The sequence below is a fragment of the Microcaecilia unicolor genome, unplaced genomic scaffold (assembly GCF_901765095.1).
Source record: "Microcaecilia unicolor unplaced genomic scaffold, aMicUni1.1, whole genome shotgun sequence".
NCBI classification, from domain to species: Eukaryota; Metazoa; Chordata; class Amphibia; order Gymnophiona; family Siphonopidae; genus Microcaecilia; species Microcaecilia unicolor.
In genome coordinates this window covers 64,277-90,594 of record NW_021963053.1, presented here as the reverse complement: position 1 = coordinate 90,594, position 26,318 = coordinate 64,277, and the positions used below count along the sequence as shown (strand labels likewise).

At 41.9% G+C, this 26,318-nt stretch overlaps 1 protein-coding gene across 1 annotated transcript in view; it reads left to right on the top strand.

Moving 5' to 3' along the window:
• LOC115458845 (mitogen-activated protein kinase 15-like) overlaps nt 1-26,318 on the top strand; it is a gene marked incomplete at its 3' end in the record, with an annotated part of 180,960 nt that overhangs the window by 105,511 nt on the left and 49,131 nt on the right. The window contains exon 9 of the mRNA XM_030188672.1: nt 4,349-4,406. Within this exon, the coding sequence (XP_030044532.1) occupies nt 4,349-4,406 (58 nt within the window). The remainder of the gene's footprint in view (nt 1-4,348; nt 4,407-26,318) is intronic.

The following is a 26,318-nucleotide window of genomic DNA, read 5'->3' as shown; positions in this document are numbered from 1 at the left end:
TTCCACCAGGGCAAAAAGGGCTGGGATTCTATTCCAGGTATTTTCTTGTGGAAAAGAAAACGGGGGATGCATCCCATCCTAGACCTAAGGGCCCTGAACAAATATCTGGTCCGAGAAAAGTTCAGGATGCTTTCCCTGGGCACCCTTCTTCCCATGATTCAGAAAAGCGATTGGCTATGCTCTCTGGACTTTAAAGGATGCTTATACTCACATCCCAATACTGCCAGCTCACATGCAGTATCTTCGATTCCGTCTGGGAACACGGCATTTTCAGTATTGTGTGCTACCCTTTGGTCTCGCCTCTGTGCCCAGAGTGTTTACAAAATGCCTGGCAGTCGTGGCAGCGTTGCTACGCAGACTGGGAGTGCATGTGTTCCCTTATCTCGACGATTGGCTGGTGAAGAACACCTCGGAGGCAGGAGCTCTACAGTCCATGCAAATGACTATTCGACTCCTGGAGCTACTAGGGTTTGTGATAAATTATCCAAAGTCCCACCTTCTTCCAGTTCAAAGACTAGAATTCATAGGAGCTCTGCTGGACTCCCAGACAGCTCATGCCTATCTCCCCGAGGCGAGAGCAGACAATCTTCTGTCTCTTGTTTCCTGGGTACGAGCGTCTCAGTAGATCACAGCTTGGCAGATGTTGAGATTGCTCGGCCATATGGCCTCCACAGTTCATGTGACTCCCATGGCCCGTCTTCACATGAGGATCGGCTCAGTGGACCCTAGCTTCCCAGTGGTTTCAAGCTGTGGGGGATCTAGAGGACGTGACCTAAATGTCCACAGTTTTTCTCAAATCCCTACATTGGTGGACAGTTCGATCCAATTTGACCTTGGGACGTCCCTTTCAAATTCCTCAGCCGCGAAAAGTGCCGACTACGGATGCGTCTCTCCTGGGGTGGGGAGCTCATGTCGATGGGCTCCACACCCAAGGATGTTGGTCCCTCCAGGAAACAGGTTTTAAAATTTAAAACCTGTGGAATGTGTTTGATGTAAAACCTCTAGAACTGTATTAAGCCACATCTACACAGCTGGTTGGGCTAAGGGGAAGACAAGGTTACGAAATGCACCAGAAATGTCCAAAAGCACAGTTTTAGGGTAACCTGTTCCGGGGCAGAGGGAGCAGGGAACCAGCGGATCCGACACCACTCTAGCGCGTGCACCCAGGGTGGACCGCCCCACCGCCCCCCCTTCCTACGCCACTGGCTGCCCAGCTCTCAACAGAAACTAGCCACTCCTAATCGTTTTAGATTGTCTGCAGAAAAATAGGTGAGATGGGGGAGGGGGAGAGTTCAGCACAATTTTAGTAAAAGAAAGAGAGTTCTAATACTATCTGGCAGTTTTGAAATCTGAAATCTAGTTTTCAGATTTTCAGATATCAATGCATCTACAATATATTTTTTAGATGTGGAGATTATAGGGCAGAGAGGCAGTTTCCAGACTAGAGTATTTAAAAAGTCTACTGACAGGAGCACATTTTTGCAATACAACAGTTGTCATCTCAAAGTATTGAAGAATAGCTTGCCCTACTCACAGTTCTTAAGATTCCACAGAATTTGTGATAATAAAGAAGATTTTAAAATTCATGACAAATCATCTGGAAGAAGTCTGTTAGAAAGAGGTTATCCCTCAAGAGTTGTTAAGAACAGTTATGTGAGAGCTAAATACAATGACAGAGATGCTTTACTAACAGATTTAGAAAAATCAGCTAGTAAAGAAGAGGACATTGAAACCTTTGTACTTAAATATTTCAGGGGAGGGGAAGTGGTGGCATAAATTCTTAAAAAAAAAAACTGGGATATTATGTGGACACACTTGTTTCAGCAACACAAGCAACATTGCTTTCTTGAGGGAAGAGAATTTAAAGGAATTATTGAGTCCGGCTGATCTATCACCTCCCAAATTGACATGTGTACAATTATGCAGACTTATACTGAATTCTATAATCCAGTTGATGGGAAACAGTTATCCAAAACAGATTGTGACTCCTCATTTGTTGTTTATGTTCTACGTTGCCCATGTTATAAACTTTATGTTGGAAAAGCGTCAAGAAGTTTGAAAGTCCGATTGAACACAAGTCCTGTATTGCTTGTTCTAAAACAGGAGCACCTTTAGTAAGCTGAGAAATCATGTGTTCACAGATCTGAAATGTTTGTAATTGAACATGTCAAACAGTCCCCACGTGGATGTTATCGAGATTGGTGGTTGAGGCAGAGAGGTTACAATCTCTAGAACCGAAGGGATTAAACTCAGCTATAGAGTGAACAGCGTTTTTGTGAAGTTTTTGATCTCTTTGAAGTTTCTGTAGAGATCAATTTTTGTAACAGCTGATTGGAAGATTTCATCAAGACTCCAGCATCAAGTGGTTGATTGGTAGATTTTGAAGTTGGTGTCCTGGTTTTAAACGGCCGCTGTTTATGCTGAGACAGTGGTCTGATAGAGGAGACAAGTGGTCTGATAGGTAACAAGAAGTATATCTTTCCTTTTTTGTCCTTTTTAAGAACTTTGCTGTTCTGCACTGGCAAATTACGTTTTGATGTTCAATTCACAGCGCTTTTATTTTTACTGCAGAATGAAGGCACAGTGAAATGCATTCCCTTGATAAAGCATAAATGCGAAACAGGACCCTGTTGGGAATTAGCAGATAAGTGCCGATAGATTCAATGTGTAGCATTTGCAGAAATAAATATACTATCAGGCTTATTTTCGAAAGTGATCGCCAGCCTTTCCCAACATAAATCGGGAGATGACCGGCGATCTCTCAAAAGCGGCGAAATCGGTATACTACTACTACTACTACTTAACATTTCTAGAGCGCTACTAGGGTTACGCAGCACTGTACAATTTAACAAAGAGAGACAGTCCCTGCTCAAAGAGCTTACAATCTAATAATCGAAAGCAGCATTTTTGACAGCATCGCCGCTTTCCCGTTGCCTCGCCGGCGAAAGTTCAAGGGGGCGTGTCAGCGGCTTAGCGAAGGTGGGACATAGGCGGGCATGGGCGTGGCTACCAGATGGCCGGCTTTCGCGGATAATGGAACAAAAAAAAAGCGGCGTTAAACAGTATTTCGCTGGGTTTACTTGGTCCTTTTTTTTTTTCTTGACCAAGCCTCAAAAAGGTGCCCCAACTGACCAGATGATCACCGGAGGGAATGGGGGATGACCTCCCCGTACTCCCCCAGTGGTCACCAACCCCCTCCCACACTAAAAAAATAAAAATAAAAACTTTTTTGCCAACCTATATGCCAGCCTCAAATGTCATACCCAGCTCCCTGACAGCAGTATGCAAGTCCCTGGAGCAGTTTTTAATGGGTGCAGTGCACTTCAGGCAGGCAGACCCAGGTCCATCCCCCTCCTACCTGTTACACTTGTGGTGCTAAGTGTTGAGCCCTCCAAACCCCCCCCCCCCAAACCCACTGTACCCACATGCAGATGCCCCCCCTTCACCCATAAGGGCTATGATAATGGTGTAGAGTTGTGGGGAGTGGGTTTGGGGGGCTCAGCACCCAAGGGAAGGGAGCTATGCACCTGGGAGGTTTTTTTTGTATTTTTTAAAATTTTTAGAAGTGCCCGGTTGGTGTCCTGGCATGTGAGGGGGACCAGTGCACTACAAATGCTGGCTGCTCCTACAACCAAATGCCTTGGATTTTGCCGGGTTTGAGATGGCCGGCATTTTTTTCCATTATTGCTGAAAAACAAAACCGGCGATCTCAAACCCGGCGAACTCTGGCATTTGGCCGGGCTAAACCGTATTATTGAAAGAAAAGATGGCCGGCCATCTTTTTAGAAAATACGATTCCAGCCAGCTGTAGCGCCGCCACCACAATAGATCGCCGGCAAACTATTTGACCGGTGACGTTCGATTATGCCCCTCTATGATGGCTAACTATGTGTGAATTATACGATTTTATGCAATTTGGTGAATAAACAGAAGATTATTGATGAAGAAATGAAAAGTAAAAAATGAACAGTAAAAAAATAAATTAAATTTTGTTTTTGGAGGTTTTTTTAGGCCTATAATGAAGGATAGTCTGTGTCAGTGCTAAAAACTTTCCTGGCTTCAGTCAGTGTGCACGGCAGACCTTTGAGGCCTTTTTCCTCTATTTTAAATTTTGAGTAACTAGTGCAGTAAGAAAAGATTTGTATTGCAGCATTTGTTGATTAAATATTATACATAACTCATGTCCTGTAAACTCATTTATGTGGCTCCATTGGGTTACTGCAGTAGAAGGGTACTGATGATGCCACTGGATAGAAGTATTAAAGGGGACAATGATGCATATAATAGGTTTGTGTGATGAGAGGTAAGTGAGGGCAGTAATCGTATCCAAAACATTTTTCTTTTCCAGATATCCTAGCAATAAAGTCAGATTATGGAGCCTCTGTTGTCAGCAGAATGAGCACACAGTGAGTAATGCTAGCATGGCTCTATGGTCAATATGTTCTTAAAAAAAAATTATTGAAACAAATTACTCATTCACATCCTTTTCCTACTAAACCGCCCAGCTTTCACCTATTGCTTATAAAAATAAGTCTGTCAAATTTTTCAAGATAATTAGTACAAATAAAACAAAAGAAAGGAAAATAAGATCACGAATTGCATTACCAAGGTCAAGAACTGAGTTCTGACAAATATGCTAAGCTTGAATACTAATGAAACAAAAATGTTATGGTTTTGTAATTCTGATAATGCCATTCCTGCTACCATTCCTCTAGATCAGTGGTTCTCAATTAGTATTTTGGGACATACTGGTGTGTCCCCAAGAGGTGGGAGGTGTGTCCCAAAAATATTTGATGTAGACAGCAAGCCTGTTTTTCCTTTACATCCATCAGTGCCTGCAAGCTGGGAAGACCAGCAATCTTGAGTGTCAGGTTCTTGGGATCCCTGTAACTGGTTTCTATTTCTGCTTCCCCACTACCCCCAATAATAACTGCTGCTTCCAGCCCTAGCTAAAAATGTTGCAGGTCTGCTGTCCAAAAACAACAAAGAGTCCAGTTCTTCCGTAAAAAACAACAGAAAAAACAACAAAACGGAAGAATGCAAAAGAACCAGGCTCAAAAAATATATATGAAAAGCCAAATTTATTGCACAGGACCCTACACGGTCCGTGTTTCGGCCAAAAAGGCCTTCCTCAGGGGTCTAAAAACAAAACATACAGTATATCATAAAATTTATCAAAATGCAAACATATAAATATAAGATAAAAATATTACATAAGGAACAAGATAAACCGCAAAAAATTAACATATTGCTATAAAGGTAACATATTGCTGTAAGGGTAAGATTAAGAACATGTTACTATAATAATATAGTCATAAGGCATAAGCATATAAAAACATATGTAAATAAGCAGTAAGGGGACAAGATAGTGCGTTCAAGGATATATGGAATGGATTATGATAAATATGACAATAGATGAATATGCGTAGATTAATTCAAAATATGGAATTTATAACATACCTATAAATTGGCTTATACAAATATTCATATATGTATCCAAAAATACATTCAAATTCGGACAGATCTGAATAGAGGTGAAAAAATATATATAAATAAACATGTAAATATATGAGAAAAAGATATGACTGGACAACAACAAAAATGTATATATTATAGCCTCAAAAAGAGAAAACAAGTTGAGTTGTTACCACATACATGTTGTACACAATATATAGATTGCTACAAAGAGGACATGATATAGGGATTAACTATCCTAAAAGGGATAATATTCACAAAATCTTAAATAAACATAAGTGATTTTATAATAAGAACTGAATAAATATGTTAAAATGTTTACATATAATATGCTCCAAGTTATGGCTTACAGCTAAATTTGATAATAAAATAAAATATATATATATCTAAAATATACTTTTGATTATACTATAATTTTGATTACAAATGACATACTCCATTGATATAGATAGACACTTATCCTGTAGGTATATACTATCCCAGTTTATGTGTAAGTAAAAGGCAGACTAGAAACACTTCTGCCGGTCAAAATCAATAGTTAGTGGAAATTGATGAGGAGCAATTGTTTAATGACAGCACAACTTGTTGAAAACAAATGAATATAATAAATTTTAAGCGATAATGACAGTTATTTACTTGAGTAGTGACTCATATGTAGTATAGTTAAAGCCGCAACTAACATAGAGTTAATGATGTACATATTTTGTAAAAAAATTTTTAAAAAATTTTAAATGCGTCTCTGGAAGTTACCCTGAAAGACAGATTATCTGCTAATGCTGCCAAAAACTATTGTGTACAAAAGGATCAAAGTGAACATCAATAGAATACAATATTTTAAGGTATAAAATCAACATAAAAACTTGCCTGCTGATTCTATCCACGCTGATATGTAAGCCGTGTGATTGAAATGAAAGTCAATGTAGAAAAAACGTTGCGATTTAAAACCAAAAATGACGTACATATCGTAGGATACCGTTTGACGTTAGTAGGAGCCAATGGGCATGGGGATCGAGATTATTTAAAAGTAAATGGAATGGCAGGAACCAATTATCAACAAGTGATTGATAGCATATATAAGCTAGACATTAAACTAAAATGTCTGCTTAAATGGTAACTTGTATAAAGTACATTTTTATAAATTAATGCGTTTGTCCACTTGCAAAACTGGTAGTATGTCTTACATAGTATAAACAAACGAAGGACAATTCTAAAACAATATAAGTATTGTTATGGAAAAAGGACTTAATAATAAAATGTAGCAGAAGACTATATATGTATATCTAAAATGTGCTATAAAAAAGTGTTGCCCACTAGTATTGTTCGGACAAACTCGTACGTCCTGTAAATACAAAAAATAATATAGGTGAAAGCACTAAAATTTAGTTTAAAAAAAAATGGCGTGCTCCGTTATACAGATAAATACGTATCCGATAGGTGGAATAAAGGCTTACCTTCTGATGCTATCTCAGTTTATGCGCGAACCTTATAAAAGTAAAAGGTCGACCAAGAGAACTTCTGCCATTTAATGTTAAAGGTTGGTAAAAATCGATGAAGACACAGGTCGAAATTTGTTTAAAAGGAAAAATAGTGGCACAAACTGTCATTGAATATAATAGGTGTTGTGCAATAATGGCGATTGTTTACTTAAATAGTTACTTGTGTCTAGTATAATTAAAGTCGCGACTAACACTGAGCTGGTGATATATCTTAACGTATTATGAAAAAGGATTACTATTTTAAACCTTTAAGAGCTTATATTATTACACATATATATGAAAAGTTTAGATAAAGAGTAAAATGCACTCTAAATTACAGCTTGCAGCTGAATATAATCATAAAAAAGAGAAAACCAAAATGAACTTATGTAGATTTTTTTAAAAAGGGTTGCTCTAAAAGACTGAAACAATTCTGTGCACAAGACTAAAGTGAATATGAAAGAAACGCCATAAAAGACTTACTTGCTGATCCTGTCCACGCTGATGCATAAGCTGTGTAATCGGAATAAAAGTGAATGTGGAAAAAGTGTTGCTATTTAAAGTTAAAAATGACGTACGCACCGTAGGGTGACATCTCACGTTACTAGGAGCCAATAGTCATCAAGACCAAGGTTGTTTTTTAAAAAAACAAACAAAAAAAAAAAACCGAACTGGCAGGATAGATTATCAACGGATGGTTAATGACACATGTAGGTTGCACAATGAATTAAATTATCTGCTTAGGTAATAGCTCGCGTATAATACATTTTAATGGATTGATAAATAATATAATAAATACGGCTGTATGTTTGTATACTATGACAATTATAAAAGCTGGTAATATATCTTATATAGTGTAAACAATGAAGTTCGTTTATGAAATAATGCATTGCAACTTAAGGATGGATCGTATGAAAGAAAGGTTATTACTATAGAAAGTGAATTAATTCTAACTCCTTATTTAAACCATTTGGAGTTACGGTGTCTAATTCGTAAATAGCACGCTGTTCTGCCTTCAGTAACATGCTATCTAAATTACCACCTCGCCAACCTTTTTTAAGTGTTTTAAAAATGAAAAATTTAATGTCATCTGAATTATGTCCAGCTTCTATCCAATGGTCCACCAGGGGAGCCGTCCTAAGTTGTCTTTTAATGCAGCTACGGTGTTCTATAATTCTAACCTTGGTCATTCTATTAGTCTTGCCAACATATAATAGACCACACGGGCATTGCACAATATACACTACATTTTGTGTTTTACAATCACTATTGAAATTTAGTTTATAATGTTTTTGAGTTTTGGGGTGTATGAATTCTCGTAGAGTCATTGAATGAGTGCAAACAGAACACGAATTGCAAGGTTTATGACCATTTTTCATTTCTGCAAATCTGTCCAATATAGGAAGTGCCGATGGGACTAAACGATCTTTTAAATTGGGATTTTTGGAAACAGCAAATGTAGGTGTAATGTCCTTAAAACAGGGAAGTGTTTGTATAATGTGCCAATGTTTTTTGATAATGTTTTTGAATTGATGGCTATATGAAGAAAACCGAAGATTACATACGATGTCAGGAATAATTTTTGGTTTACCACCAGTTTGTAAAAGTTCTTCTCTTGATGTGTCACATGCTCTATGGAAACCTTTCTTAATGCATGTTTTGGGATATCCTCTTTTGATAAACCTATCTGAGAGGGATTTGGATTGTTGTAAAAAATCTTCTGTATTGGCACATATACATTTAAGTCTCAAGAATTGACAGTAAGGTAAATTGTCTTTCAGAGCACGGTTATGATAGCTTGTATAATGTAAATAGCAATTTCGGTCAGTGGGTTTCTTATACAATGTTGTAGTTAGCCAATATTGTTCTTTAATGACCAGTACATCCAAGAAAGGAATTTTCTCCATATTATATTGCATCTTAAACTTCAGATTGGTGTTAAGACTATTTAACCATCCATGAAACTCATGTAGAAGTTCTATATCACCTTTCCACAAAATGAAGATGTCGTCTATATACCTCTTATATAATTTTATCTCTTGTTTATATGGATGATCCTCATAAAGGATACTTTCAAATTTTGCCACATATAGATTAGCTATGTCGGGGGCCATACTGGCCCCCATAGCTGTGCCTTTTATCTGTAAATAAAAATTACCATCAAAAGCAAAGTAGTTCTTAGTCAAAGCTAAAGTGGCTAAAGTCAAAATAAGCCGATTAGGAATCCTAGTGTGAATCTGCCTATCACAAAGGGTTTCTTTAATGATTGCTAATGCTTCTAATTGAGGGATATTTGTATATAGTGACTCTATATCTAGAGTGACTAGAACTACTCCCTCAAGGTCCCCATCAAACTCTCCAAGTATATTAATGAAATGTGCTGTATCTCTTATGTAAGATTTAATTAAAGGAATATATGGCCTCAGAAAAAAATCTGTAAAGATGGATAGTGGTTCTAAAATGGACCCATTGGCCGAAATGATAGGACGTCCTGGAGGATCTTCTGTATTCTTGTGAATTTTGGGTAAAATATAGATTGTGGGAATGGTGGGATGTTCATTTATCAGAAATTGTCTTTCTTTGAGTGTCAGATAACCCATTTTGTTGGCATAATCAACAACTTCACTAATATCTCCTTTCAAGGTTTCTGTGGGATCTTGTGGTAAACAAACATAAAATTCAGTGTCATTTAACTGTTGCATAATTTCGGCGATATATGAAGTTCTGTCCATTACCACTAGACCACCTCCCTTATCAGCTGGTTTAATTACTATATCACGGTTAGATGCAAGAGAATTTACAGCCATATACTCCTCTTTAGACAAGTTATAATAAGGAGTTCGCGTGCTATTCGACTCTGTAGCAATGATATCTCTAAGTACTACTTCGTAAAATGTCTTTATTATAGGATCCATTGGGCCCGGAGGAATCCATTTTGATGGCTTCTTTACTACAGACATGTCTGTGTGAGGAGTGGAAGTAGTAGAAAAAAACTGTTTAATTTGTAGTTTTCTCTGAAATTTGAACAAATCAATGCGCGTCTGAAATGCATCGTAATTAGATGTTGGAGAAAAAGAGAGACCTTTTCGTAATATCTGGTTTTCCAAGTCTGTAAGGTGGTGTTGTGATAAATTGAAAATAGGGATATCATCTACCAGCTGGGTTGAAATCTCTTCAGATCTACACCCCTGCCTCTGCCTCTTCCCCTTTCTCTGCCGCGGCCCCTGTTGTAAGGGTAGTAGGGAGCCGATGATGTTCCTACTATGTTGGAATTGTATCTGTCTCTTCGGGGGAGGCTGTGTTGCCAAAGATGTTCTAAAAAATGTTGTGTAGAGGAGGTGTGTATGATGGGGCTAGAAAGAGGAGATGTAAATGGTTCATCATCCGACATACTTCTAATTCTTTTACGACTTCTACCTCTATCTACTGATTTAGGAGCTTCTTCCATGTTATGATGTACCTCGGCCTCCTCTCGAGAAGGATGATAAACATTTTCACGACATTATTTTAGATGTTGATAACCGCAGTAAAAATTTTAGACAAGATTTAAAAAAAGGTAAGATGGAAAAGTTCAAACGTGACATCGATGACTATCGTAGAGGCCCAATATACCCATGGGCTAAGGCAAAGGTAAGATATCAAGCTAAAAAACCAAGGATTTCACAATCCCATACAGATTTTCACAATACATATCGCAGGCATTTAAGCAAATCTGATACTAATCGGGGACGCAAGGACAATATAATTGTGCAGGCCGAGGTACATCATAACATGGAAGAAGCTCCTAAATCAGTAGATAGAGGTAGAAGTCGTAAAAGAATTAGAAGTATGTCGGATGATGAACCATTTACATCTCCTCTTTCTAGCCCCATCATACACACCTCCTCTACACAACATTTTTTAGAACATCTTTGGCAACACAGCCTCCCCCAAAGAGACAGATACAATTCCAACATAGTAGGAACATCATCGGCTCCCTACTACCCTTACAACAGGGGCCGCGGCAGAGGAAGGGGAAGAGGCAGAGGCAGGGGTGTAGATCTGAAGAGATTTCAACCCAGCTGGTAGATGATATCCCTATTTTCAATTTATCACAACACCACCTTACAGACTTGGAAAACCAGATATTACGAAAAGGTCTCTCTTTTTCTCCAACATCTAATTACGATGCATTTCAGACGCGCATTGATTTGTTCAAATTTCAGAGAAAACTACAAATTAAACAGTTTTTTTCTACTACTTCCACTCCTCACACAGACATGTCTGTAGTAAAGAAGCCATCAAAATGGATTCCTCCGGGCCCAATGGATCCTATAATAAAGACATTTTACGAAGTAGTACTTAGAGATATCATTGCTACAGAGTCGAATAGCACGCGAACTCCTTATTATAACTTGTCTAAAGAGGAGTATATGGCTGTAAATTCTCTTGCATCTAACCGTGATATAGTAATTAAACCAGCTGATAAGGGAGGTGGTCTAGTGGTAATGGACAGAACTTCATATATCGCCGAAATTATGCGACAGTTAAATGACACTGAATTTTATGTTTGTTTACCACAAGATCCCACAGAAACCTTGAAAGGAGATATTAGTGAAGTTGTTGATTATGCCAACAAAATGGGTTATCTGACACTCAAAGAAAGACAATTTCTGATAAATGAACATCCCACCATTCCCACAATCTATATTTTACCCAAAATTCACAAGAATACAGAAGATCCTCCAGGACGTCCTATCATTTCGGCCAATGGGTCCATTTTAGAACCACTATCCATCTTTACAGATTTTTTTCTGAGGCCATATATTCCTTTAATTAAATCTTACATAAGAGATACAGCACATTTCATTAATATACTTGGAGAGTTTGATGGGGACCTTGAGGGAGTAGTTCTAGTCACTCTAGATATAGAGTCACTATATACAAATATCCCTCAATTAGAAGCATTAGCAATCATTAAAGAAACCCTTTGTGATAGGCAGATTCACACTAGGATTCCTAATCGGCTTATTTTGACTTTAGCCACTTTAGCTTTGACTAAGAACTACTTTGCTTTTGATGGTAATTTTTATTTACAGATAAAAGGCACAGCTATGGGGGCCAGTATGGCCCCCGACATAGCTAATCTATATGTGGCAAAATTTGAAAGTATCCTTTATGAGGATCATCCATATAAACAAGAGATAAAATTATATAAGAGGTATATAGACGACATCTTCATTTTGTGGAAAGGTGATATAGAACTTCTACATGAGTTTCATGGATGGTTAAATAGTCTTAACACCAATCTGAAGTTTAAGATGCAATATAATATGGAGAAAATTCCTTTCTTGGATGTACTGGTCATTAAAGAACAATATTGGCTAACTACAACATTGTATAAGAAACCCACTGACCGAAATTGCTATTTACATTATACAAGCTATCATAACCGTGCTCTGAAAGACAATTTACCTTACTGTCAATTCTTGAGACTTAAATGTATATGTGCCAATACAGAAGATTTTTTACAACAATCCAAATCCCTCTCAGATAGGTTTATCAAAAGAGGATATCCCAAAACATGCATTAAGAAAGGTTTCCATAGAGCATGTGACACATCAAGAGAAGAACTTTTACAAACTGGTGGTAAACCAAAAATTATTCCTGACATCGTATGTAATCTTCGGTTTTCTTCATATAGCCATCAATTCAAAACATTATCAAAAAACATTGGCACATTATACAAACACTTCCCTGTTTTAAGGACATTACACCTACATTTGCTGTTTCCAAAAATCCCAATTTAAAAGATCGTTTAGTCCCATCGGCACTTCCTATATTGGACAGATTTGCAGAAATGAAAAATGGTCATAAACCTTGCAATTCGTGTTCTGTTTGCACTCATTCAATGACTCTACGAGAATTCATACACCCCAAAACTCAAAAACATTATAAACTAAATTTCAATAGTGATTGTAAAACACAAAATGTAGTGTATATTGTGCAATGCCCGTGTGGTCTATTATATGTTGGCAAGACTAATAGAATGACCAAGGTTAGAATTATAGAACACCGTAGCTGCATTAAAAGACAACTTAGGACGGCTCCCCTGGTGGACCATTGGATAGAAGCTGGACATAATTCAGATGACATTAAATTTTTCATTTTTAAAACACTTAAAAAAGGTTGGCGAGGTGGTAATTTAGATAGCATGTTACTGAAGGCAGAACAGCGTGCTATTTACGAATTAGACACCGTAACTCCAAATGGTTTAAATAAGGAGTTAGAATTAATTCACTTTCTATAGTAATAACCTTTCTTTCATACGATCCATCCTTAAGTTGCAATGCATTATTTCATAAACGAACTTCATTGTTTACACTATATAAGATATATTACCAGCTTTTATAATTGTCATAGTATACAAACATACAGCCGTATTTATTATATTATTTATCAATCCATTAAAATGTATTATACGCGAGCTATTACCTAAGCAGATAATTTAATTCATTGTGCAACCTACATGTGTCATTAACCATCCGTTGATAATCTATCCTGCCAGTTCGGTTTTTTTTTTTGTTTGTTTTTTTAAAAAACAACCTTGGTCTTGATGACTATTGGCTCCTAGTAACGTGAGATGTCACCCTACGGTGCGTACGTCATTTTTAACTTTAAATAGCAACACTTTTTCCACATTCACTTTTATTCCGATTACACAGCTTATGCATCAGCGTGGACAGGATCAGCAAGTAAGTCTTTTATGGCGTTTCTTTCATATTCACTTTAGTCTTGTGCACAGAATTGTTTCAGTCTTTTAGAGCAACCCTTTTTAAAAAAATCTACATAAGTTCATTTTGGTTTTCTCTTTTTATGATTATATTCAGCTGCAAGCTGTAATTTAGAGTGCATTTTACTCTTTATCTAAACTTTTCATATATATGTGTAATAATATAAGCTCTTAAAGGTTTAAAATAGTAATCCTTTTTCATAATACGTTAAGATATATCACCAGCTCAGTGTTAGTCGCGACTTTAATTATACTAGACACAAGTAACTATTTAAGTAAACAATCGCCATTATTGCACAACACCTATTATATTCAATGACAGTTTGTGCCACTATTTTTCCTTTTAAACAAATTTCGACCTGTGTCTTCATCGATTTTTACCAACCTTTAACATTAAATGGCAGAAGTTCTCTTGGTCGACCTTTTACTTTTATAAGGTTCGCGCATAAACTGAGATAGCATCAGAAGGTAAGCCTTTATTCCACCTATCGGATACGTATTTATCTGTATAAACGGAGCACGCCATTTTTTTTTAAACTAAATTTTAGTGCTTTCACCTATATTATTTTTTGTATTTACAGGACGTACGAGTTTGTCCGAACAATACTAGTGGGCAACACTTTTTTATAGCACATTTTAGATATACATATATAGTCTTCTGCTACATTTTATTATTAAGTCCTTTTCCATAACAATACTTATATTGTTTTAGAATTGTCCTTCGTTTGTTTATACTATGTAAGACATACTACCAGTTTTGCAAGTGGACAAACGCATTAATTTATAAAAATGTACTTTATACAAGTTACCATTTAAGCAGACATTTTAGTTTAATGTCTAGCTTATATATGCTATCAATCACTTGTTGATAATTGGTTCCTGCCATTCCATTTACTTTTAAATAATCTCGATCCCCATGCCCATTGGCTCCTACTAATGTCAAACGGTATCCTACGATATGTACGTCATTTTTGGTTTTAAATCGCAACGTTTTTTCTACATTGACTTTCATTTCAATCACACGGCTTACATATCAGCGTGGATAGAATCAGCAGGCAAGTTTTTATGTTGATTTTATACCTTAAAATATTGTATTCTATTGATGTTCACTTTGATCCTTTTGTACACAATAGTTTTTGGCAGCATTAGCAGATAATCTGTCTTTCAGGGTAACTTCCAGAGACGCATTTAAAATTTTTAAAAAATTTTTTTACAAAATATGTACATCATTAACTCTATGTTAGTTGCGGCTTTAACTATACTACATATGAGTCACTACTCAAGTAAATAACTGTCATTATCGCTTAAAATTTATTATATTCATTTGTTTTCAACAAGTTGTGCTGTCATTAAACAATTGCTCCTCATCAATTTCCACTAACTATTGATTTTGACCGGCAGAAGTGTTTCTAGTCTGCCTTTTACTTACACATAAACTGGGATAGTATATACCTACAGGATAAGTGTCTATCTATATCAATGGAGTATGTCATTTTGTAATCAAAATTATAGTATAATCAAAAGTATATTTTAGATATATATATATTTTATTTTATTATCAAATTTAGCTGTAAGCCATAACTTGGAGCATATTATATGTAAACATTTTAACATATTTATTCAGTTCTTATTATAAAATCACTTATGTTTATTTAAGATTTTGTGAATATTATCCCTTTTAGGATAGTTAATCCCTATATCATGTCCTCTTTGTAGCAATCTATATATTGTGTACAACATGTATGTGGTAACAACTCAACTTGTTTTCTCTTTTTGAGGCTATAATATATACATTTTTGTTGTTGTCCAGTCATATCTTTTTCTCATATATTTACATGTTTATTTATATATATTTTTTCACCTCTATTCAGATCTGTCCGAATTTGAATGTATTTTTGGATACATATATGAATATTTGTATAAGCCAATTTATAGGTATTTTATAAATTCCATATTTTGAATTAATCTACGCATATTCATCTATTGTCATATTTATCATAATCCATTCCATATATCCTTGAACGCACTATCTTGTCCCCTTACTGCTTATTTACATATGTTTTTATATGCTTATGCCTTATGACTATATTATTATAGTAACATGTTCTTAATCTTACCCTTACAGCAATATGTTACCTTTATAGCAATATGTTAATTTTTTGCGGTTTATCTTGTTCCTTATGTAATATTTTTATCTTATATTTATATGTTTGCATTTTGATAAATTTTATGATATACTGTATGTTTTGTTTTTAGACCCCTGAGGAAGGCCTTTTTGGCCGAAACACGGACCGTGTAGGGTCCTGTGCAATAAATTTGGCTTTTCATATATATTTTTTGAGCCTGGTTCTTTTGCATTCTTCCGTTTTGTTGTTTTTTCTGCAGGTCTGCTGTCCACAGCTTCTGTTTGCTACATAGTTTCTGAGTAGCATATTTGTAGGTTTTTGTGTTGCTTCACAGTATCTGGCAGTGAAGGGATTTTGTGTTGCTGTTACTGAGGTGATACTAGAATTTGAATATATATTGGTTTTGTTGTATGGCAAGTAAGAAATTTGGGACTGATGTGTTGCATACATCTTTTTGATGTGGGATAGGCAAATTCATACTAAACTTACAGTTAAACAATGAAATATTTAGGTGTGGGTTTTTTTCAGCTTTTCCAGATTGGGTTGCTGCTTTTTCCTAGGTAATCTTTTTGGGACCCTCCTCCGTTACCATTCACTTACTGGGTCCGGGATACTGCTAGCTCAGCCTCCACTGTAACATCACTATTGAGTGCAGAGGTCCAGACCAGTGCTGGAGAGGAGAAGAGCGTCTGTTATGTTGTCTTGTTTCTGCTGCTCTGGATTGGGTTGCTGCTTTTCCCCAGGTCATCCTTTTGGGAGCCTCCTCTGTTGCCATCCACTTGTTGGGTTCTTGACACTGCTAGCACCGCCCCCAGAGTGACATCACTCTTGGGCGCATAGTGAAGAGGCCCAGACCAGCGCCAGAGGTGCGAGGCGCCAGAGCAGTGGGCACCTCCTTCATCGTACTGATAAAGGAGCACAACGAAGGAGCTGATCGCACCTTAGGCTGTACCTTTGGGTTCACTTTGGGGGACTGAGGGTGTTTGTGTGAAATATTTGTGTGCAGTGTGTGTAATTTAAGGTATTAGTATGATTGGTGTTGAGGTGATAGTTGGGAGGGGGAGGTATGATTCTTTGACTACTTTGTCAGGGCATCAACAGGTGGGGACTAGTAGGGCAGGGAATTTAAAGAATGTGAATATTGTGCAGGAATGAATTTTGAAAGCAGGATTATTGAAGGTAGGCTTAGTGAATGCTAGGTTGGTAAAAAAAAAAAAATAAGACATCTGTAATTTATTATCTTATAGAAGCAATGAGTTTTGATATTTTATGTATTTCAGAATCCTGGCTACTGAAGTCGGATGTTGTTTCTGTGAATCAGTGTTGTCCAGGGGTTTTTAAATGGAAGTGCGGTGGGGGGGTGGTATTGGTAATTTTTAGAAAGGATTTGAAATTTAAACAGGTTTTGGGGAGATTTTAGGTTTAAGTAGTACAGATTTGGACGTGTGTTTAGTGTACAGACCTCCTGGAATGATGAAGTCTGATTATTCTCCTTTTATTGAGTTTTTGTTTAGTTTAACTATAACCATGGATAGTTATATGTTTTAAGTGATTTTAATATTCCCGTACAGGTTGATGATTTGGGGGCGGTAATATGGAACAGGTGTTGTTTCAGACTAAGGAGGCTTTTATCTTTTAATCGGATTTGTGGGGCTAACACCTAACCTCAGATGTAGGGCAGGCAATGAGGGAACGTACAAGCAGTGACAAAATATGATAAGGTAACACTCTGGGATTTAGATCAGGTCACAAACGTCCCTCGAGCTACAAACCCGAATTCATTAAAGCCCAAAATAATCACAGGGAAAGAAGAAGAGACAAGGCTCAGATATTATAAAAGCTAATTTATTATATTGGCATCAGTAGAAACAGTGTCCAGAGATGACGCACTTATGCTAAATTATCCATAATGATGGTAAAACAATGAGTATTTATGTACCTGCCAAAGCACAGTAAAGATAACACACACTGTATACCCTATGTCCTGAACTGATTAGGACCTCTAACCCCTGAGGCACTATGAAAACAACAGTTACCACCTGACTTGATGGAAAAGAGCTCTCCAACACTCACGGACACTGGAGGCAGAGGCAGTCGGGAAGCTGTCAAGCGATATATCTCAGGAAGATGGCAAGGGTCGCAGCAGGGATGGTCAGACAGGAGCAGATAGCAGGCTGTCAGGTGCTTGCTCTCTCTGGCAGGGCAGACAAACCAGCAGGCAGGAGCAGATGGCAGGACTGTCAGTTTAACCAGCTTCAGATGTCTTCATGATGTGGCCATCTTGGATCTGGGCTCTTCATATGAGGAACATGCTTCATGACTCACCTTGTCATTGGTCCAATATATTGTAACAATTTTTATTCACTTTTCCCAATATCTTCAATGTTTTACTAGTGTTTTATAAAAGTTTGAAAACTCCTTTTAAGACTTTTTCATAAACACAAATGAGCACTTATCTTCTTGTGATGAAAGGACCCAGCACCAACACAGCCATGTTTCTCAACTCTTCCTCAGGTAAAAATAAAACTTCAGATGTAAAATAAATCCAGTATACTCCCAAACACATAGGAATGAATGAAACATACATGAATGATACTCTGCGTCTCCTGCCACTATTGATTATCTGCATTCTCAAAATAGCCACCATGTGGAGAGTGCCTTTTAATTACAGTCACATGGTCAGATCAGCCAATCAGGACCCTCCCCCCTTCAAATTAAAGAGCTCCAATCAATCTCCAAATTCAAACCCTGTAAGTTAACTGTGTTCAAGAAAAATATCCATTTTTGCTCCGTATAATTGAGAAAACATTGGCCACTGTTGAAAACAGGATACTGGGCTTGATGGACCTTCGGTCTGTCCCAGTATAGCAACACTTATATACTTATGTATTTAGTATTTCAGATCCCCGCCCTCTTACCCCAAGTCCACTTTGTCTAATATCCTCCAGCGGATGCTGTTTAATATATGTTCTTTCTCAGCCCAATGAGCTGTCATGGCTTTGTTGGAAATCCATGACTTGTCCTCTTATAGTCTGATCTTAACTGCCTGTGATGTCCACCCAACATATAGCAGCTTGCATTTAATGATGTAAACCACGTTAGGTGCATCGTTAATAGTGGCTCTCAATGTCAAAATATGACCAGAAGATGTTTTCCATTTGTATCCCTTCTATTGTTTTCTCACGCCACTAACAAGTGCCACACTTCTTATGTCCCACCTGAACCTCCACAGTGTATTGGTAATCAGCCCGTTTGTAGGTAAGCATCTCTCCAATTGTGCATCCTCTACTGTAAGCTATAGTGGGATGCTTTTCAACACACTTATGCACAGTGAGGACATACCAATACTTGAAAATCAAAGACACAAAGTTCATACTCAGTTTTATGAAAGGCAATGTGAACACTTCTTGTCCTGTTCCTGGGTCTTATATTCCAAAAATAAGTCTCTCAGAGCATATTTAGTTTTTAAATAGGCTTTCTGCAAAGCTGATGCATGGTATCCTGTGTCCGAAAACCACTGATGTAGATCTCTAGCCTGTTCGTCAAACTCACTTTGTGTAGAACAGATCCTGCGAGCTCTTAAATATTGGCTAATAGGTAAACTCGGTTTTAGCCAATAAGGATGAAAACTCTGAAAAAAATACATGCCCCAAAATACCTTGTCTACAGCTTTTTTTTCATGGCACTAAGACCTCCTGCACTATTTACCACACTAAGGACCTGCCCAGGCCTGCACTAGCACCCTCTCATTGACATGCCTATACCAGGCCTACAAAACACCCCTTTCTCCTCCAAGGTTTGCCCATGTCCACACTGGACATTAGCATAAGGATTGGCACTATGCTGCCAATTTTAACATATCTGCGATTACCATGGCATTGCGCTAGCAGTTCATGCGTGCTAATCCACTCGTTAACAGACTACCACACCTTAGTAAAAGGGCCCCTTAGTTTGTGTTCTCCGAGGACAAGCAGGCTGCTTGTTCTCACTGATGGGTGACGTCCACGGCAGCCCCTCCAATCGGAAACTTCACTAGCAAAGTCCTTTGCTAGCCCTCGCGCGCCCGCGCGCACCGCGCATGCGCGGCCGTCTTCCCGCCCGAAACCGGCTCGAGCCGGCCAGTCTTCTTTTGTCCGCACTCGGTACGGTCGTGTTTTCGCCGTGTCGAGCCCCGGAAAGTCGACCTCGCGCGTCCAATTTGTTTGAACGTGTTTTTTTCCTTCGGGAAAGCTTTGTCCTAGTCGGGAAGTGCTCCGGAAACCCCCCGCCGGGTTTCGTGTAAATCCTCCCCGTACTTCCAGCTTTTTTGCCCCGGTAAGTTTTCTTTCGTCGTCGGGGTAGGCCTTTTTTCGGCCTCGGTCGAGATTTTTTCTCCCTCTAAATTTGGTGCTTCGAATTTCGCCATTTCGGCTTTTGATTTCGCCGGCGTGATTTTTCCGCCCATGACATCGAAGCCTTCCAGCGGCTTCAAGAAGTGCACCCAGTGCGCCCGGGTTATCTCGCTCACTGATCGACACTCGTCGTGTCTTCAGTGTCTGGGGGCCGAGCACCGCCCTCAGAACTGCAGTCTGTGTTCCCTGCTTCAAAGGCGGACTCAGGTAGCGAGACTAGCCCAGTGGAACGTGTTGTTCTCGGGCTCTTCGTCGGCATCGGCACCGGGATCTTCGAGTGCATCGACGTCGTCAGCGTCCAGACCATCTTTCTCGGCCGCCCCTGCATCGAGTGCATCGAGGCATCGGGCCTCTGCATCGGCGCCGAGACATCGGATAGCTGCATCGACGTCGGTGGTACCAGGACCTCGTCTGCTGATGTCGTCGGACGGTGGTGCATCGGGTGGAGTGCAGGTGAGGGCTGTCCATTCCCCTGCTGGTGGCGGTGAGCCCTCGGGTGGGTCTCCGCCTACCCTGAGGGCTCCTGCGGTACAGCCCCCCCGAGATCGACCTTCTTCAGTCTCGGCCCCGAGGAAGCGACGGGTGGATTCGACGTCCTCCTCGTCGGTGCCGGGGAGCTCCGGTGACATGCTTCGGAAGAAATCGAAGAAGCATCGACACCGGTCTCCTCCCCGTGTCGGCACCGAGAGCTCTGGGTCGCCGAGGGATTCGGCACCCAGCAGGCATCGGCACCGAGAGGACCGCTCACCCTCTGTTCAGGAGGTGTCGATGCGCTCCGCTCTGGACAGCCCGGAACAGCCTCCACGCCCGGAACAGGTACTGACGTCGACGCCTGCATCGACCTCTCAGCCTTTCTCTGCAGCCGCTCTAAACGAGAGCCTCCGGGCCGTTCTCCCAGAGATTCTGGGAGAGCTGTTGCGCCCTACCCCTCCGGTACCGGCGGTGCTTGCGCCACCGGTACCGTCGAGCGTGGCGCCGGCTGGCCCATCGCCCAGGTTGAGGTCCCCGACGTCGGTACCGCGTGCGGTACCGACCGCGGCCACCTCCCAGGAAGGCTCCCCGACTACGTCGGCGGAGGGAGCTTCGCCGATGCGGGCGAGGGAGTCTACCTCTCGACGCCCCCATCGTGGACAGGGTTCCACGGAGTCGAGCAGGGCGAGGTTGCAGACACAGGTCCGTGAACTTGTGTCTGACACCGAGGGTGAGGCCTCGTGGGAGGAAGAGGAAGATCCCAGATATTTCTCTGACGAGGAGTCTGGGGGTCTTCCGTCTGATCCCACTCCCTCTCCTGAGAGACAGCTTTCTCCTCCCGAGAGTCTGTCTTTTGCCTCCTTTGTCCGGGAGATGTCTACGGCCATCCCCTTCCCGGTGGTTGTGGAGGACGAGCCCAGGGCTGAAATGTTTGAGCTCCTGGACTATCCTTCTCCACCTAAGGAAGCGTCCACTGTTCCCTTGCACCATGTCCTGAAGAAGACATTGCTTGCGAACTGGACCAAACCATTAACTAATCCCCACATTCCCAAGAAGATCGAGTCCCAGTACCGGATCCATGGGGCCCCAGAGCTGATGCGCACTCAGTTGCCTCATGACTCTGGAGTTGTGGATTTGGCCCTAAAGAAGGCTAAGAGTTCTAGGGAACATGCTTCGGCGCCCCCGGGCAAGGACGCTAGAACCTTAGACTCCTTTGGGAGGAAGGCCTACCATTCCTCTATGCTCGTGTCCAAGATCCAGTCTTACCAGCTCTACACGAGCATACACATGCGGAATAATGTGCGGCAGTTGGCGGGCTTGGTTGATGCTCTTCCCCCTGAGCAAGCCAAGCCTTTTCAGGAGGTGGTCAGGCAGCTGAAGGCGTGCAGAAAATTCCTGGCCAGAGGAGTTTATGACACTTTTGATGTTGCGTCCAGGGCCGCTGCTCAAGGTGTGGTGATGCGCAGGCTCTCATGGCTGCGTGCCGCCGACCTGGAGAATAGAGTCCAGCAGCGGATTACGGACTTGCCTTGCCGTGCGGATAACATTTTTGGCGAAAAAGTCGAGCAGGTGGTAGAGTCTCTCCACCAGCGGGACACCGCATTCGACAAGTTCGCCCGCCGGCAGCCTTCAGCTTCTACCTCTACAGGTAGACGATTTTTCGGGGGAAGGAAGACTGTTCCCTATACTTCTGGCAAGCGTAGGTACAATCCTCCTTCCCGACAGCCTGCGGCCCAGGCTAAGCCCCAGCGCGCTCGCTCTCGTCAGCAGCGTGCGAATCAGCAAGGCCCCGCGGCTCCCCAGCAAAAGCAAGGGGCGAGCTTTTGACTGGCTCCAGCAGAGCATAGCCGACATCCAAGTGTCAGTGCCGGGCGACCTGCCTGTCGGAGGGAGGTTGAAAGCTTTTCACCAAAGGTGGCCTCTTATAACCTCCGATCAGTGGGTTCTCCAAATAGTCCGGCAAGGATACACCCTCAATTTGGCCTCTCAACCTCCAAATTGTCCACCGGGAGCTCAGTCCTACAGCTTCCAGCACAAGCAGGTACTTGCAGAGGAACTCTCCGCCCTTCTCAGCGCCAATGCGGTCGAGCCCGTGCCATCCGGGCAAGAAGGGCTGGGGTTCTATTCCAGGTACTTCCTTGTGGAAAAGAAAACAGGGGGGATGCGTCCCATCCTAGACCTAAGGGCCCTGAACAAATATCTCGTAAAAGAAAAGTTCAGGATGCTTTCCCTGGGCACCCTTCTCCCCATGATTCAGCAAAACGATTGGCTATGCTCTCTGGACTTGAAGGATGCCTACACACACATCCCGATACTGCCAGCTCACAGACAGTATCTGCGATTTCAGCTGGGCGCACGCCACTTCCAGTACTGTGTGCTACCCTTTGGGCTCGCCTCTGCGCCCAGGGTGTTCACAAAGTGCCTAGCTGTGGTAGCAGCGGCGCTTCGCAGGCTGGGGGTGCACGTGTTCCCATATCTCGACGATTGGCTGGTGAAGAACACATCCGAGGCAGGAGCCATGCAGTCCATGCAGATGACTATTCGCCTCCTGGAGCTACTGGGGTTTGTGATAAATTACCCAAAGTCCCATCTTCTCCCAGTGCAGAAACTCGAATTCATCGGAGCCCTGCTGGATTCTCGGACGGCTCGCGCCTATCTCCCAGAGGCGAGGGCCAACAACTTGTTGTCCCTCGTCTCGCGGGTGCGAGCGTCCCAGCAGATCACAGCTCGGCAGATGTTGAGATTGCTGGGCCACATGGCCTCCACAGTTCATGTGACTCCCATGGCCCGCCTTCACATGAGATCTGCTCAATGGACCCTAGCCTCCCAGTGGTATCAGGCCGCTGGGGGTCTAGAGGACGTGATCCACCTGTCCACGAGTTTTCTCGAATCCCTGTATTGGTGGACGATTTGCTCCAATTTGACTCTGGGACGTCCCTTCCAAATTCCTCAGCCCCAAAAAGTGCTGACCACGGATGCGTCTCTCCTGGGATGGGGAGCTCATGTCGATGGGCTTCACACCCAAGGAAGGTGGTCCCTCCAAGAAAGCGATCTACAGATCAATCTTCTGGAGTTGCGAGCGATCTGGAACGCTCTGAAGGCTTTCAGAGATCGGCTGTCCCACCAAATTATCCAAATTCAGACAGACAATCAGGTTGCCATGTACTATGTCAACAAGCAGGGGGGCACCGGATCTCGCCCCCTGTGTCAGGAAGCCGTCAGCATGTGGCTCTGGGCTCGCCGTCAAGGCATGGTGCTCCAAGCCACATATCTGGCAGGCGTAAACAACAGTCTGGCCGACAGGTTGAGCAGGATTATGCAACCTCACGAGTGGTCGCTCAATTCCCGTGTGGTGCGACAGATCTTCCAGGCGTGGGGCACCCCCCTGGTGGATCTCTTCGCATCTCAAGTGAACCACAAGGTCCCTCAGTTCTGTTCCAGGCTTCAGGCTCACGGCAGACTGGCGTCGGATGCCTTCCTCCTGGATTGGGGGGAAGGTCTGCTGTATGCTTATCCTCCCATTCCTCTGGTGGGGAAGACTTTGTTGAAACTCAAGCAAGACCGAGGCACCATGATTCTGATTGCTCCCTTTTGGCCGCGTCAGATCTGGTTCCCTCTTCTTCTGGAGTTATCCTCCGAAGAACCGTGGAGATTGGAGTGTTTTCCGACCCTCATCACGCAGGACGAAGGGGCTCTGCTGCATCCCAACCTCCAGTCCCTGGCTCTCACGGCCTGGATGTTGAGGGCGTAGACTTTGCCTCTTTGGGTCTGCCAGAGGGTGTCTCCCGCATCTTGCTTGCTTCCAGGAAAGACTCCACTAAGAGAAGTTACTTCTTTCATTGGAGGAGGTTTGCCGTCTGGTGTGACAGCAAGGCCCTAGATCCTCGCTCTTGTCCTACACAGACCCTGCTTGAATACCTTCTCCACTTGTCTGAGTCTGGTCTGAAGACCAACTCCGTAAGGGTTCACCTTAGTGCAATCAGTGCATACCATTACCAAGTGGAAGGTAAGCCGATCTCAGGACAGCCTTTAGTTGTTCGCTTCATGAGAGGTTTGCTTTTGTCAAAGCCCCCTGTCAAGCCTCCTACAGTGTCATGGGATCTCAATGTCGTTCTCACCCAGCTGATGAAACCTCCTTTCGAGCCACTGAATTCCTGCCATCCGAAGTACTTGACCTGGAAGGTCATTTTCTTGGTGGCAGTTACCTCGGCTCGTAGAGTCAGTGAGCTTCAGGCCCTGGTAGCCCAGGCCCCTTACACTAAATTTCATCACAACAGAGTAGTCCTCCGCACTCACCCTAAGTTTCTGCCAAAGGTTGTGTCGGAGTTCCATCTGAACCAGTCAATTGTCTTGCCAACATTCTTTCCCCGTCCTCATTCCTGCCCTGCTGAACGTCAGCTGCACACATTGGACTGCAAGAGAGCATTGGCCTTCTATCTGGAGCGGACACAGCCCCACAGACAGTCCGCCCAATTGTTTGTTTCTTTTGATCCCAACAAGAGGGGAGTGGCTGTAGGGAAACGCACCATATCCAATTGGCTAGCAGATTGCATTTCCTTCACTTACGCCCAGGCTGGGCTGGCTCTTGAGGGTCATGTCACGGCTCATAATGTTAGAGCCATGGCAGCGTCGGTAGCCCACTTGAAGTCAGCCACCATGGAGGAAATTTGCAAAGCTGCGACGTGGTCATCTGTCCACACATTCACATCTCATTACTGCCTGCAGCAGGATACCCGACGTGACAGTCGGTTCGGGCAGTCAGTTCTTCAGAACCTGTTTGGGCTTTAGGATCCAACTCCACCCCCCGAGGGCCCTGTTTGTTCTGTTCCAGGCTACACTCTCAGTTAGTTGGTAAATTTTTTAGGTCAATCTCAGTTATGTCCTCGCCGTTGCGAGGCCCAATTGACCAATGTTGTTGTTTTGAGTGAGCCTGGGGGCTAGGGATACCCCATCAGTGAGAACAAGCAGCCTGCTTGTCCTCGGAGAAAGCGAATGCTACATACCTGTAGAAGGTATTCTCCGAGGACAGCAGGCTGATTGTTCTCACCAACCCGCCCGCCTCCCCTTTGGAGTTGTGTCTTCCCTTGAAGTGTATTGTCTTGCTACATACTGGACTGGCCGGCTCGAGCCGGTTTCGGGCGGGAAGACGGCCGCGCATGCGCGGTGCGCGCGGGCGCGCGAGGGCTAGCAAAGGACTTTGCTAGTGAAGTTTCCGATTGGAGGGGCTGCCGTGGACGTCACCCATCAGTGAGAACAATCAGCCTGCTGTCCTCGGAGAATACCTTCTACAGGTATGTAGCATTCGCTATATTGCCCCATTACATCTTCCAGGTTTACAGAGATTTTTTTTAATTCCTCTGAATATGATTCATGGACATCTGAAAGTAAATCCTGTAGAACAAAAATATCATTGGTGTAGGAATAGGAATTTGCCTTTGTCTAATTTCACAGAACTCAGTGAACACATGACGATGTCAAACAAAGTAGGTGACAAAGGTGAGCCCAGAGGGACCCAACAGCCAGAACTCCAAAAAAATGAAAGAAGGTTCCCTTAGCTGTTAAAGATCAATTTTAAAAAATGTATCAAACTAATCAAGTACAATACCAT